Here is a 15608-nt window from a genome sequence, read left to right as displayed (position 1 = left end):
TTTCAATCCACCTTTACTTAATTAATTTTAATTAGTTTTAATCTTTGAGTGGTATAGCATTACATATATTCTGCGACCTTTACAGGAAGGTTTCTTCCAATTTTGGCACAAGTGATGCCAGTGGTCATTTCCATGAGCACCAGTTACTTTTCCCCGGATTACTCTGGTTTTGGTCAGTTTCCCTCAGGAGTCACGGTGTTGTTCTTTGCTTTGTATACATAACTTCATCCCTTGTCCAAGTAGAATGTGTTTCATCTTGGGCATAAACATCTTCAATTTTAAGAACAGCTATCTGCTCACTTTGTTTCCAGAAACTGTGCTCATGGCCAATAAAAGTGGCCTTGCATGGAGGCCCTCCAGATGCATTTGCCTTGAATATGCCCTCTTCCTAGCAGATCATACAGACTCTAAGAGCAGTGAGATTACTTCTTTGATCCCTTTCTTGGTTGCTTCCTGTTCATGCTCTGCAAATTTCTGGGTTCATGGGCACCAACTTCGGATGAGAGGCTACTGACATTGATTCCCTTATTGCATGCTCCCTACCAGATACTGCATCTCAGGAGGATTTCAGGGGATGGTTCTCTATGAACAAAGAAGCAGGCGACTCTGAAAAGAAGGGACCTAGATTAAATCTGTCAGGCCCACAAAGCTAGAGATAAAAAGATGTGAAAGATGATTAATTTCTGCCTTCATTTAGCTCTAAGGCTTTCTGGGTTTTTCCTCATACCACCTAGAATATGCATTTCTGCATATCCATTGTCTTTCTTTTCAAAATCCAAGCCCATCTACTTTGGGCTTTATGAGCTTGTAAGGAGAAAAACTTTTTTTTCCCCACAACATAGAACTTACTTTCTTATCTCTTCCTGTTTTCTTCACTATTTTTCCTCTTCAAATGATAGTTCTTTACTCAACCAAACACAAACATGGGAAGGCCAGATGTGGCTCTGGACCAGATAGGTTACTGCAGCGTGCAGGGCTCTCCTCTGTACCTGAAAGCTATAGGCTTTCCTGCTGACTTACAGAAGCAAAGACCAGCTTCCTACCCTGCTGATGCTGGCAGTCGTTTCCCTTTATGAAGAATCTGACCTTTATGTTGGGTTTAGTGGCATACCTGTAGTCCCAGTGACTTTGGAGGCTGAGGAAGGAGGATTTCAAGTTGGAGGTCCGTCATAGCAACTAGCGAGACCTGTCTCAAAATAAAATAGAATAAAATAAAATAAAAATCAAAGTAAGAGTGTGGTTCAATGGTACAGCACTTGTCTAGCATACATGAGGCCCTGGGTTCTATCCTCAACACCATGAAAAGAAAGAATCTGACTTTTAGGTTTTTCGTGTTATGTACAAACATAGTCCCAAGTTCCAGGATGGACAGGTTTTAATAGTGTTGACAGAGATCATTAGGCTTGCAAGGAGCAAGTTGAGGCTCTTTAAAAAATTAGACTGTGTGTTTTAATGAGAACTACAGGTTAGTATTTCTTTGTATAATACACTTAAAATGTGCTGCACTGCATGTCAGGAGCCAGATTGTAGCATTTTATGTTCTGGTAGGGACTGTGTCCTCATCTTCCAGGATCATTAGTGCTGTATGCTCTTCTGTCTGAATTTCTAGCTTTGGCTGAGGGGTGCAGGCTGCTGGTTGTGGGATGTAGGCTAGAAAGCCTTGACCAGTCGGCTGGGCTTTAGTGATTGCTGTGAGACGTGTTATCTGGTGACCAAGTAGGTACTTTTCATTGTCTAGGCTGAGCTCTGGGCAGCCTTGCCATCTTCTGAGGTCAGTTGCCAGCTTCTTAGCCTGCAGGTGGTTATTTGGCCGGGATCCTGCCTCTGTGTTCCTCTTTTGACTTTTCTTTGGAGAGAGCAACTCCATAATCACCTATGTGCAGAATACCATAGAACTATGAGCAAAAATTTACCACTATGGCCCACTGTTCTCCAGGCACATTTTGCAAATTATTTAAAGATGAAGTTTGTATTGTGATAAGTTCATAGAGATGTAAAATGTATGCAGCTCAGCACTTTACAAAGTAAAATGTCCACATAACTAGCAACCACATCAAGAAGCAGATCCAGGTTTCCTTTCTTCTCAGTACATCAGGCCCAGAAAGGGTAATTACTTCTCTATCCTAGGTGAGTTTTGCCAGTTCTGGAACTTTATATAATTGTAATAATGGAATACAAATACTTTTGTATTTGATTTCTTTTTTCCAGCATACTGTTCAGCATATCTCTTTTAGTCTCCACAGTGACTTTCAAGGCAGAAGTTATTGTCTCTGTTTTGCAGAGGAGGAAAGAAACTAAAGTTTAGTGAGGGACATAATTTATTAGCAACAGATAGCTCTGTGATTTGAAACTGTGTCTCCCTTTTAAGACCCTGCCCTTCTTCAGTGCAGCACCCTGATAGGAGGAAACAGGGATGAATAACACCTAGTGCTTACTCTTCTGTAGCTCCTCTTTGGGTGGGAAACATACTGGAAATATGTATAAATCTATAGTATGTGACTGAAAGAAGTTATTGCTTATAATCAAAGATCAAGGAAAACACCTTGGAGTATTTTACTCCCAGTTGTTGGGTAGGAAAGGAATCATGGAAAAGAAAATATCTGAGCTCAAATTTGGAACGTGAAGTTAGGATTTTGGAAAGCCATTCATCTTGGAGGGATAGTAGGAATAAAGACATAGAAGTCAGGATGCTTATTGTACTTGGGAGAGGGAATACCCTGGGTAATGAGAATTGAGGATATTTGAAGAGGGGATTTTGGGAGATGAGGCTGATTATGGAGTAGGGGTCTATAAAGAGGGAATATTCTTCTTTAGTTTCAGTATTTTTCAACTGTGTCCCATTAAACCACAATATTGAAAGGTGTTTATAAGTGCCCTCTCACAGTTAGCTGGGGAATATTTGGGAAAGTATTTGGTCACTTTCTGCCTCATTTTGTCCTTTTGTAAGTGAACAACCTAGCTCTTCTGCATGGCATTTGTGAATATGAGATGAAGCAACTACAAGAAAGAGCTCTTAGGTGTTATACAAAACCTTGAGATAATGGTGTTGTCAGATAGATACATGAAATTAGGTAGGTTTCAAGGGGGCGGGGGAACCTTCAGACCAGGACATCTCCAAGCTAGTACTTTAACAATTGGCTGTCCATAAAACAAGTAAATAAACAAATAAAGAACAGAGTAAAATCTAAAAGCTCTGATTCATTTGATGATTCACTTGCTGATTGTCACAGTGTAAATATATTCACCAAGGTTGATTTCAAACCACCAGTGTAATGTCAATAAACCCTCAATTGGGAAGACACATGCACAATGAGCTTCAACTGCCCACCATTGTCCCTGTGTTGTATGTGACTGTGAGGTGGGAATATGGCTACTGTAGCTCTTGTAAGCTTTCCTTTAAGAAACAAAACCAGGAGGCTCTCAAAATCATTCTTGTGTCTACAAGTGCCATCTTCTTGATTTAAAAACATGTAGCAGATTGGGCCAGTGTTATTGCCTCAATCCCTGGGAAAGTAGCAGTATCCTCAGAGTTGATGTCCCAGGAGGATGTGGAGGGCTTCATTGGTTTTATAGAATTAAGAATTTGGTTTCCCAATTCAGCAGTCTTCTCAGGGTGTTCAACTAATTCTGCCTCTTAGAGGCACTATTGCATAACATTTGAACCTTGTTTTTTGGGGTTAGAACTGAATTCACAGCCCAGATCCACTACTTCCTGCTGGTGTGACCTTGAACAACTAGCTATCTCTTTGAGGCTATTTCCTCATCTGTAAAATGTGAACAGTAACTTCTTCATAGAATTATTTTTGTGGATTAAATGAGATCACGAATGTAAAAATGTCTAGCATTGTATGTGTTATTGATAAGATTAGTTCTCCTTAAATCTTGACTTACAAATAAGGTCCTTCAGGACCTAGTTCCCCCATCTCATTTGTCAAACTTAGCGTCTCCCCCATTTTGATAGCAGTCACCCTTATCTTGACCCCTCACCTTGCCGAATCATTAATCACCCTGCCTTTTTAACTTGAGTTCCCCTTCTTGATTTTTAAAGAACATTTTGAAAGCTAGAATCCCTCATTTTTATCTTTTTTATTTTTAAAATTTATTTTAATTAGTTATGCATGACAGTAGTATTGTGCACTTTATATTTTATATATAAATGGGGTATAATTTCTCATTTTTTTCTGATTATACATGTTGTAGAATCATATTGGTTATGCAGTCATATATGTACATAGGGTAATAATGTCTGCTTCATTCTATTATCCTTCCTATCCTCATATCCCTTCCCTTCCCTTCATTCCCATCTACCTAAAATAACTCTTATTTTCCCCTGGCACATGCCCACCCCCCACCCCCATTGTGAATTAGCATCCACATATCAGCTCCAACCTGCCTTTGCTGCTTGTCTAACCAGAAGTTAGGGTGGAAGGATCCAGTTAATCTGTTGTCCTCTGGACAAGTCTTGTGCTTATAGCAGAAGTATGGTGATCTGGGAACTGTAAAGTCTTTTTCTATGACTCTTCTACAACCTTGTAGCACCCAAGAAATTGTGAGTGAGGAAATGAAATTATTTCTTTGTTTGAAAGTGAAACCCCAAGCCTGCCTTGTGGGTAGCTGATTATTTTCTCATGGGTTCCATGAAAGGTATTTTCATTTGAGAGAACATCATCCTGCCCTGCTTAGATTTTAGAGCAGGAGTTAACAAATTTTTCCAAAAAAGGTCCAGATAGTGAATATTTTAGTTTTGTGGGTTAACAGATTCTTGGATTTGCTGTTGTAGCAAGAAAACAGCCCATATGGTCTGTAAACACATGACTATGGTCATGTTTCAGTATAATTTTATTTACCAAAACAGGTGTAGGATTTGGCTCCTGGGCTGTAATATGTCAACCCATGCTAGTAGACATTTGAGAGGCAGCTAAAGTGTGAGCATTAGAGCTGGGTTTGTTCTGCCTCTTTTCTAGCTCTGGGACTTGGGCAAATCACTTTATAAAGGTTAAGAGAAACTAGTCATTGGATTATCATGAGAATCCAGGAAGATAATGTCTACAAAGAGTCCTTTATGGGAAGGGCTATTGGAAATGACATTGGATACTTTGAAGGCAAGCTATTTAAATGTTTATTTGCTTGTTTCTTTTTCAAACATGAAATATAAATGAAATATATATATACACACATACATACATATATGGCCTTCTCTAGCTGCTAGAAGGTCACTGCTATTGCTGACTGCTGTGACTTTTCATGGCTGAGTAGGTAAATAGTGCAACTAAGTAAAACCTGTTAGACTAGTCAAGCCAAAAATGGAGATAAGATTAAATATCGACTATGGTAGACTCAGCTTTCTTTTTAGGTTTTATAGCAATGATTAAGCTGGTCAATGGGGTAAGAATGTGATCAATAAATCAACCCTACTACTCAAGGACTTGTACTTCATTGTTCAGCAAAGTTTTGTTGGCCAGACACTTGGAGCTTTACTTGGCAGTGTGTGGGAAGGAGGCCCCCCAGAGACAGAGCAAATACCCTTCTCCTCCTACAAAAGCTCTTAGTCTGGTGGATAGGAGTGGGAAGAAGTGTGGATAACCACATGCAAGGCAGAATATTAATGTGGCCACCCATCTCCTCTTTCAGAAAGGCCAGCTTCTCCATCAGCCTCCAGCTCTGCCCTCCCCGCCAAGGTTCCAGCCCCGAGTTCCCAGTCATGCTCTCTGCTGTAGCCTGTGAAGGTCCCACTCTGCTTCCTACTGACTTATTAAGAACTCATGTGTCCATTTATTCATTAAAATAGTATTTGAGTATATATTATGTGCCAGCAAATAGGACAAGGTCCCTGTTCTCATGGATCTTTTAATAAAGGACTGGTGGGTAAAACACATTGACAAAACAATGCTATGAGGGTAAGGACCATAATTGTAGGAAAGTTTGTATTTTGAAATGTTCTAGGCAAGGAGGATTTCCATGGTGTTTATATGCTTATATCAAGATATAGGTTAATTTATTCAGACATGTAAGCCAACTACATAGACATAGACACACACACACACACACACACACACACACACACACACACATATGCACACACATTGCTCCTTTCCTTTTGCTCTGCTCCATAAAAACAACAAAAGAAAAATATTTATGGCACAACATGTGATGTTTTGAAACATGTATACATTGTATAATGTTTAATTCAGGGTAAACTTCCTTGTCTCCTCAAAGTATCTTTTCATTATCATTCAAAATTTTATGATTCTTTATGATTCAAAATCCTGTTCTCCAGCTTTTTAAAAAAAATAATCTATTTTTTTAGTTGTAGTTGAACACAATACCTTTATTTAATTTATTTATTTGTATGTGGTTCTGAGGATTGAACCCAGTGCCTCACACATGCCAGGTGAGTGTGATACCACTTGAGCCACATCCCCAGCCCTGTTCTCTAGCTTTTTGAAATTTATAGTCCATTATCCATAGTCACCCTACTGTACAGTGCTTGCTACTCCAAGCAAGTTTCTTACTCCAATCTAACTTTGTATCCACTGATCAACTTCTCCTTACCATTTGTCTCTGTTCCCTTCTTTACTTTTCTGATAACTTTATGATTCCTTGCCCAATTAAAGTTATGCCTGTTCTGACTTAAGATGTATCTAGGAAGTAGAACTAAGTACTTTAGGTGCAAAGCATTATTAATGTAGCAAACATAAAGAAAAAATAAGTTAAGAGAAATTGGAATTTTTTTTTCTCTTAGTAGATAAGCTTTTATTTCAACTTTATGGCAGGTTGTAAATTTTATTGCCCCATCTATCATTTTCCCTTATAATTTATCTTTTTTTCTTCAGTTTTTATTTTGAAAACATTGAACATATTGTAAAGTTTGAAAGAATGCACACAACGTACTTTTTACTGAGATTCAGTAGTTAATATTTTGCTTTTTTTTTCTCTCCAGAGACTTGATGTCTCATTTTGATGAACTGTTTAGCAGTAAATTGTAGATATCATGGTACTTCACTCCTAAATATTTTAGTATGCACCTCCCACATGTTATTTTATAACCATAAAATCATTTTTAGCCAAAGAAATTTAACATTGATAACAGTAGTGTTGTCTGCCAAATAATCAGTATTCAGGTTTTCCTAATGGTCCCCCTATTTCTTTTTAATCCATAATCCAAAGGTTTTTGTATTTCCAAATGTTAGTTATCATGTCTCATGTCTCAAAATCTCATTAATCTATAACCATCCCCCTGATTCTTTTTCGTTTTTCATTATATTACATTTTGAAGAATTCAGCCCAACCATCTTGTAAAGGCTCCAAACGGATTTGTCTGATTGTCTCTGTACAATAACATTCAGGTTAAACATTATTGGAAAAATACACATTCGGGCTGCTGTGTCCTCTCCATTAAACCACAATCAGGAATATAAGTTTGTCCTATTATTGGTGGTAAGTTTGTCCCTTGTTTAAGGTGATATTTGTCTGTTCTCCTGTTTGAGGGTATCTTTCCCCCGTTGTGTAAATAAATCTTTGGGATGATAGTTTGTGAATTTCTTGTTTCACAAAAACTTTTGATTCTAGCTTTCATTGGTGATCCTTGCTGAATCAGTTATCACATTGGTGGTTTTTACAAAATACTGTTTTTCTAATTTTGTCATTCCTTCTCATTTACCACTTTTCTAAAGAAGAGCCCTTCTGATACTTTTCAAATTATCCTAGGAATTAATGGTTTCTTTATAAAATTCATTGTATTGTAATCCATTACTATATTTTTAAAATTAAGATTCTGTTGAGGTATGGTTTGCACACAGTGAAATGTACAGACATTAAGGTACAATCTGATTAGATTTTACAAATTTGTATGACATATAGTGTCTACCCTATAGAGATACAAATCCATTACCACAAAAAATCTTTGGCCTTTTCCCTAGTCATTTCCTGAAACCCCACCCCACCAGAGCAGCCCTGATCTCATTTTTTCATTATTCTCTTTGATGTTTGAGTTGTTCCAAATGTTGCCAGTGAAGGTCCCATCCAGTTATTTCTGTGTCCTTTTGGCATGTCCTCTTTAATCTGAGAGCACTTTTTTCCCCTTTTTAAATTTGTTCTAATTAGTTATACAAGACAGAATGCATTTTTTGATTCATTGTACACAAAAGGAGCACAACTTTTCATTTCTCTGATTGTACACAATGTAGAGTCGCATCATATGTGCGGTCATTCATGTACCTAGGGTAATGTTCATCTTATTCCATACCCCCTCCCATAACCCGTCCCCTCTTCCCAGAGTGCCTCCATTCTCCTAACATGTGCCCACCCCTCCTGCCCACTTTCCACCATTATCAGAGAGAACAGTTGGCCTTTGATTTTTTGGGGGATTGGCTTAGCATAATATTCTCCAACTCCATCCATTTACCTGCAAATGCCATGATTTTATTTTCTTCTTATGCTGAGAAATATTCCATTGTGTGTATATACCACAGTTTCTGAGAGCACTTTCTTGTTTTCATGTACAAGAAGGCATCTTGTTTTATTCTTTTTGAAAGCTGAAACCAACAATAGAGATGATATTTTAATAATTTCTTTGTTAGTGGACTTTAGGTTGTTCCTTTTTTGTCCTTTTATGAAAGTGCTGCAGCAAACATCTTGGACACTTGTTGTTTTGTGCTCTTCTATGAGTGTTTTTGTAGTCTAGGGCTCTAGAAATGGCATTTCTAGGTCATAGAGTATGCACATTTACACTTTAGATTGCTACTGCCAAATTGTTCCCTCTTCTCTTAAAAAACAATACTTATCTAGTAAATATCCACTAATATTACTGGTTTCCCCACAGCCTCACCAACACTGTTTTTTTTTTTTCAGTCTGTGCATGGTGGTGCAGAGTTTGAATTTAGACTTAGCCTTGAACAACAAAATAAACATCCAAACCACCTATCCTCTTTTTGGTTCCAGGCCTTCCAGTTTTGATTTACATAGAAATGAAATCTCTCCTCAAGAGAGAAGTTAAATCCAAGGAGAAATGTCTGCCCTTCTCTGTATTCAGTGTTACAGTCATCATCACAGCCAGCTGCAGGCAGAAGGCCTTCTTACAATTTTCATTCTGCACTGAATATGCAGGGGAGATTAGAGAGGAGAGCAATGCTGGAGGAGTGTGGTATTGCCCCCAGGACATCTGGTCCTCTGCAGCCACCTTTAAACATTTGGTTCACAGTTGTTGCTCTGTATTTCTACCCTTAAATAACTATTGGAACTGATTTTTATTTTAGAATGAACCACAATGATTCTACATTGGGGAGAGCAGGTTTATTGTAGGCATATATGTGCATGTTCACTCTTGAGAACATATAATAAAAAAGCTTTTGTTTTACTTTTAACATTTAATCTTGTGTTAAACACTTTTGCAGATGAATTATAACTTTTTTTCTTTTACAGATTGAGCAGGTTATTTGAAACTGTTCCTTCTTTTCTTTATAGGTGTTTGAAGCTGTGATTTCCTGGATCAATTATGAGAAAGAGACCCGTTTAGAGCACATGGCAAAACTGATGGAACACATCCGACTCCCTCTCTTGCCCAGTGATTATCTAGTGCAGGTGTGTGCTGGCCTGTCCACCAAAGCCTCAAGGGACAGCAGAGGCCACTCTGGTTGCATGGCGTAGTTGAGATCAATATGTCTTCTGTGTGTGTTGGGGGCACCAATCAACTGGGTTCAGTTTGAAGTAGAGCTTAAATGCATAGGTTTGAGGATAAGCTATGTAGGTTTCAGTTCATGCTCCACTACTTACTAGTTTTGAGTTTTTATTCAAGCCTCAGTATCTCCTTCCAGAAACAAGTTGTCGGTATGTAAGCCTGAAGCCTGGCTTAACAAGTGTTCTATAAAATTAGCTGCTTTCCCTATAGATACCCAAAGCCATAAGAGTCATTTTCATAATATTTCTACGTTGCCTTTCTGCTCTAAACAAGTTAGATCCCAACTAAGGACTGTGAAAAGCAGCTTTTCACAGGTGCCTAGAGCACAGACTATCTCTACTTCTTCCAAGAAAGAAAAGAAAATTTTTAAATTATGGGATGTCCCTATAGTGCCACCTATTTCCTTACTTAAACCTTGTAATCAGCCTGTGAGGCAATTACAACACTCTATTTACCACTTTGGCCCTTGAGGCTGTGGATTGGGTTGCCCTCAGGGGTCACCAACTACTTGAAGAGAGTCAGGATTCAAATCCACAGCAGCCAGACCCTGAGGCACACAGTTCTGCCAGCTGTCACCTTTGTTGCTCTTTATTCCATTTTCCCATTACATGGCTCATTTTGAACAGTAAACTGCATTATATACTCTTATAAGCAGGGAGTCAAAGCTTAAAATATGTGAACCAAACTAAACATCAAGGAAGTAGGCCACCCCTCAGATGTCCTGGAGGATCTCTAGAAGGAAGAAAAGGTATGATGCAAGAATAAGTGAGGAGGCTTAGCAGTCTAACAGCCAGTTACTGTTACCCTGTGCCATACTTAACCCCTTGAAACCTCAGTTTTCTCATCTGGTCAAAATAGCACTTGCTCTGGTAGGATTGTTTGGAGAAAAATGAGATGGTCCACATAAAGCCTGTCACACAGTGATCAGTGAATACTAGTTAATATTACCGCTGTCCTTGGGACTACGAGTAACATGCTGTTCTTGTGAGCACTTGTAAAGTCCTCTGCTCCTGACGCTGCTGGCCATAGGCCTAAAGGGTCAGTACAATGTCCTCTGAATCTGTACACCTCAGCCTTCTTTGCAGCACTGAGGGACACCCTTGAAGCCTTTATAAGGGTCCTGCATTCTACCTTGGAGGATACTAGTGCCACCTGGTGGCACGGTATCCCTGCTGTAGGAAAGAGAAGCAGAGGGACTGAACTTGCCTCTCATTGTCACAATAGGTCTTCCCACTGTCCTGTGGGAAACTGACTGAAGGCAGGGTTGGCAGCCAGGGACCTGGGTTCCAGTGGGACTTAGAGACCTCAAATAAGTGTCCACAACTGAAACTTAACAAAGATATTAGGAGATAGTTCCTGGATTATTATGGCAAAATACGGTCTGGACCTGGAAAAGGAGGAGGTCAGAGGCACTGGGTGTGAGAACTGTTGTGTGGGATTCCTTTTCTAAAAGCACTTTTATTAGGCCTCACAGGGTAAACACTTTTTGGAAAGGATGTTTCCTCATCATTCATTCACCCTTGAAACTTCAGACCTGCTAGGGATGGCTGACCATGATGCAAGAGGAAGGGAGAGAGGGAAAACTCTTGCAACCAACACTGCCTGACATCTTCGCCTCACAATAGCTAAAGTTAATTAGGCTTTTTCTAAGCATTTTTAGATATTCTAAATTTATAACAGTTTGATATGTTTTGATAATAAACACATACACATATTTAACATAAACTTTGTGATTTTTTTTTCTTTGTACCAGGAATTGAACCCAGAGGTGCTTACGCTTAACCACTGAGACACATCCCTAGCCCATTTTAATATTTTATTTAGAGACAGGGCCTTGCTAAGTTGCTGAGGCTGGCTTTGAATTCTCGATCTTCCTACCTGAGCTTCCCGTTCCACTGGGATTATAGGCGTGTTCTATCATGCCTGTCAAACTTTGTGATTTTGACTGTTTTTCAGTATATGATTCAGGGCATTTATTATATTCACAGTGCTGCACAACCATCACCATCTCCATTTCCAAAACTTTCATCATACCACATTGAAACTCTGTATCTATGAACTCTCTGGGGGGAGCTTTTAGTTCAAGCTGAATGAATTCTTTGGGAAAAGTAGCTGCTTGAGCAATTTTCATTTCTCCCTAGCTTTTCTAGAGCTTTTCTCCCACCCCTTTTATTTTTTTAACCCCTAAATTCATGATTTGCACCATCCTGGTTTAGGCCCCTAATGGGAAAGTTAAAAAAATAATCTTTCAAGGCTATAGGAAGTTTTCTTGGGGAAGAAGATGCCCAGAGGTGGCAGAGGCTTTGACTTGCCAATTCTTCTCTTTCCTGCCAGCTCTAGTGCTGCCCAGTGGATGATGACCCTGGCTCTATTTTCATTCTTAGCAATAGATGGGGTCCAAGGAGAGGCTCAGCCAGGCCTTGTGCTGATTGTTTGGAGAAATGAGATGATTGAAGTGGGAGCCCTTTCTCATTCTGTGATTGGACTTGAATCAGGTCCAATCCTCAGGTCAGAAACTTTGTCTTATTTATCATTTTCTTCCTGGGGGCCAGCACAGGGCTGCCCAACCAGGAGATATCCAATCAGTGTTAGCTATTGAATGGAATTGATGTTTCCCACCATCAAGTGGCCTCAGAAGACCTTGCTGTTCATTCCAGATATGTCACATAGTGATGTGAGCTGGGCTGAAGAGATGCGATTTGAGAGCCAGAGTGCCAAAATGCATCCTTGCCTACTCATGGAGCATGTAGGCTTGCATTAGCTGAAGTCCTGCTTAGGTCCTGAGGTCTGAATACCAGGTAGAGAAATGAGATCCTAGCGTAGATGGGGTAGATGAGGTCAGTAGATGGGATTTTGTATAGGACATTCTTTCTGCACTTGTGTCAGTAATCAGAGCCTCACTGGCCAGTTTTCTCCCGAAGACTTTTGCTATAAGAAAATGAATGACCATCTTGACAATCTTATTTTACCAATCCTTCAAAGTTTGGCCCTTGGATCCTGTCTTCTTTCTTGTTTCCCTCCCTTTCTCTTCTCTCAGATCTCTGACCATTTGCCCTGTGCATTGTAAAGCACTCAAACCAAAAGGAATGTGGGAAGAGATTTTCAGGCAACTCCTTTTTTTTTGCATAAATTTATGTAAACCTCAATGTACAAGCAAACAAAACTAATGGGGTTTTAGATGCTTTTAATACACCTGTTTTACAGATGAGAACTGAGAATCAGAGATGAGTGGTGCAGCTGTGATTTGCATCCCTGTCTTAGGCCAGAGCTTGATCACTTAATCCTTGTGCTCTTAAAATCCAGGAGGTGAGCACTAAGTTGTAACTTTGTGGATCTTTCTCTTTGGCTGTGAGATGAGATGACATAGAAATGAATGAGAGAATGCAGGAATGACCCACCCCAGAGACAGCTTGACCAAATGGGACCAGGCTCTGTTCCCAGTGTTACCTGTGAATTGTTTCCTCCAGACAGTTGAAAAAGAGGCTTTGATAAAGAATAACAACACCTGTAAGGACTTCCTCATTGAGGCCATGAAATACCATCTGCTCCCCCTGGATCAGAGACTCTTGATTAAGAACCCTAGAACCAAGCCCAGGACTCCAGTAAACCTGCCTAAGATTAGCCCCAGCCTGGCCACTGCCCAGAGTCTGACCACATCCTAGAAAAATGCTTTTTCATTCACACTCCACATCCTTCCTCACCCCTGCCTATCTTGCCTGCATCTTGGTTGCATTTAAGACCTAGGACACAGAGTCTGCTGGTTCCTCTGGCTAGTAGCACTCTATTCTAGGGTCTTCATTTCCTAGGAGTTTCAAGGAAACTTCCAGTGTTGTTAGGGGTGAGAATAACTCATAACTCTTCCATCCTGCCACACCTTTTCATTTCATGCCACGGTTTGTGCTTCCTTCATATTAGAAGAGAGATGGCTCTGCTGGTCTTCACTTAGTGACAGCCATAAACATTCTTATAGTGTACTATTCTTCAAGTCAGAAAAGTCCCAGTTCAGTTTCTCTCTCACCACAGGGAGGGACATAAAGGACCATTAGGGCTGCCAGAGAAGAGAAGGGGCCTTGAAGAATCCCAACAGATAATGGAGTAGGGGGAGGAAGTAGGGGAAATGAGAACTTGTGAAGAAGCAGCCAGCAGAGGGAAGGATGAACACAGGAGGGGACCCTCTGGTTGAGAGGCAGAGCTGGGTGCTTGCTGACTGCTTGAATTTCGGTAGGTTTCTTTGCTCTGGCTCTCAGGTCCCTTATTTGCAGAGAAAGGGATATAGCAATTAATCAGTCTTTCTGGGATCCTAACACAGTGTTGTCTGGGGGAAGGTCCCAGGCAACATGGGAGGGAATTTGGGAGGAGAGGATGACACAGTGGGTAGAACAGGATATTATTTAGGCCCTTACTTAATCGTCCTCCTCCCCTCTCTAGCTGGCTGCCATCTTCTTTGCCTGATTTTTCCAAGAAATTTCCATAGGGATAGAGAACAATAGGTTTTGTTGCATAAAACTTGATGTTGGGATTCTCTAGGTTTGAAGTTCCTTCTTTACACTCTATTCTATGACTCTGGATCATGGGGAATAGAGTGGTGGCAATGTGAACAACTGTCACAAATGTCCCAGATAATAATATAAACAGCTGATCTTAAGTGCACGTTATGGGCTAAGTCCTAAGTGAGGGTGTCACATACATAGCTTTTTATTTTCATGGTACTGGGGATTGAAACCAGGGCCTTGCACACACTGAGGAAACACTCTACCACTGAGCTACATACCCCGACCTTTCTAGAATTTTTATTTTACTTTGAGTCAGGGTCTTGCTAAGTTGCCTAGGCTGCAATCCTTCTGCTTCACCCCCCTACCCCCCACCCCACCATCCCCCCCGTCATCCCCCCTCACCCCAAGTTACTGGTATTACAGTGTACACCACCATGCCCAGCTCATGTGTATCTCATTTAAACTTCACACCCCAAGAGGTAGAGACAAGTTATTACCCTGGTCTACAAAGAAGGATATTGAGGTGATTTGTCCTGATATTACCACTGTTAGTGTGGTAGAACCTATGTTTTCACTGAGTCATCCTCACCCTCCAAACCCTCTGTGAACTCTGTTTTTCTCTACCTAGCTTTGCCTGTGTATCTGATAGTGTACACTTAGTTGTCTTCCCATGTGTCCAGTGCTGGTCAGAGGAAGGTGCAGCCTCAAGGATAGGGCCTTGGCCTGGCTGGCCATTTTTCTGGCTGCAACTTGATGTCCTTTTTAATTTTGTTGTTGTTGAAATTTTGCATTGAAACATCTTATTATTTTTTTAAATAAAAGTAATTTAGCTTTCTTTAACAATAGAAGTATGTGCTCATTGTAGTTTATTTAAAGGATGCTACAATGTAAAAATAAAGTTAAAGTCACCTGAACTCTCTCCCAGGGACAATCACTGCTACTATTTTGGTGAGTTTTCTTTCCAACATTTATCTCTGTACACTTACAAATAGATGAAAATGTATACTTTCAGATTAACGCTCTTGTTATACAGATTGAACTATATGCCATAGATTACTTTTAATGTTATATCAACATGGGTGAAACCAGCATTTAAATTGTAATGAATACATAGTATTTGTGTTTTCTGTACCTATGTATTTAATTGTCCTCTCTTGGTAGACTTTGCAGTATTTTCCATTTTTTGTATTATAAACATTTCTATGCCAAATATTCTTTATAATATGACATTTTGTTTTAGTTTGCATTGCTTTAATTGTGAGATTAATCTCAGTTTCATATGACTATTGTCCTTTGTATTTCTGTTGGGGGGAATCTCTTTTCATGTCCTTGCCCATTTTTCTGTGGGATTGTGTTTTTTATTAATAGTTTTAAAGGGCCCTTTCTACATTATAGAGATGAGGCCTCTGTATGTATGTACTTCAAGTATTTTCTTCTTA

General features: G+C 39.7%; 1 protein-coding gene across 1 annotated transcript in view; it reads left to right on the top strand.

Annotated features, from left to right (window-relative positions):
* Positions 1-13338, top strand: part of LOC143387553 (KAT8 regulatory NSL complex subunit 3-like) — a 100386-nt gene extending 87048 nt beyond the window's left edge. Inside the window, 3 exon segments of the mRNA XM_077108291.1 lie at positions 7347-7437; positions 9463-9579; positions 13144-13338. Of these exon segments, the coding sequence (XP_076964406.1) occupies positions 7347-7437; positions 9463-9579; positions 13144-13338 (403 nt within the window).
* Positions 13339-15608: the final 2270 nt, after the last annotated feature.

This window comes from Callospermophilus lateralis, unplaced genomic scaffold, assembly GCF_048772815.1.
Source record: "Callospermophilus lateralis isolate mCalLat2 unplaced genomic scaffold, mCalLat2.hap1 Scaffold_390, whole genome shotgun sequence".
In the NCBI taxonomy this organism is placed as follows: Eukaryota; Metazoa; Chordata; class Mammalia; order Rodentia; family Sciuridae; genus Callospermophilus; species Callospermophilus lateralis.
This window is presented reverse-complemented; position numbering and strand designations above follow the sequence as displayed.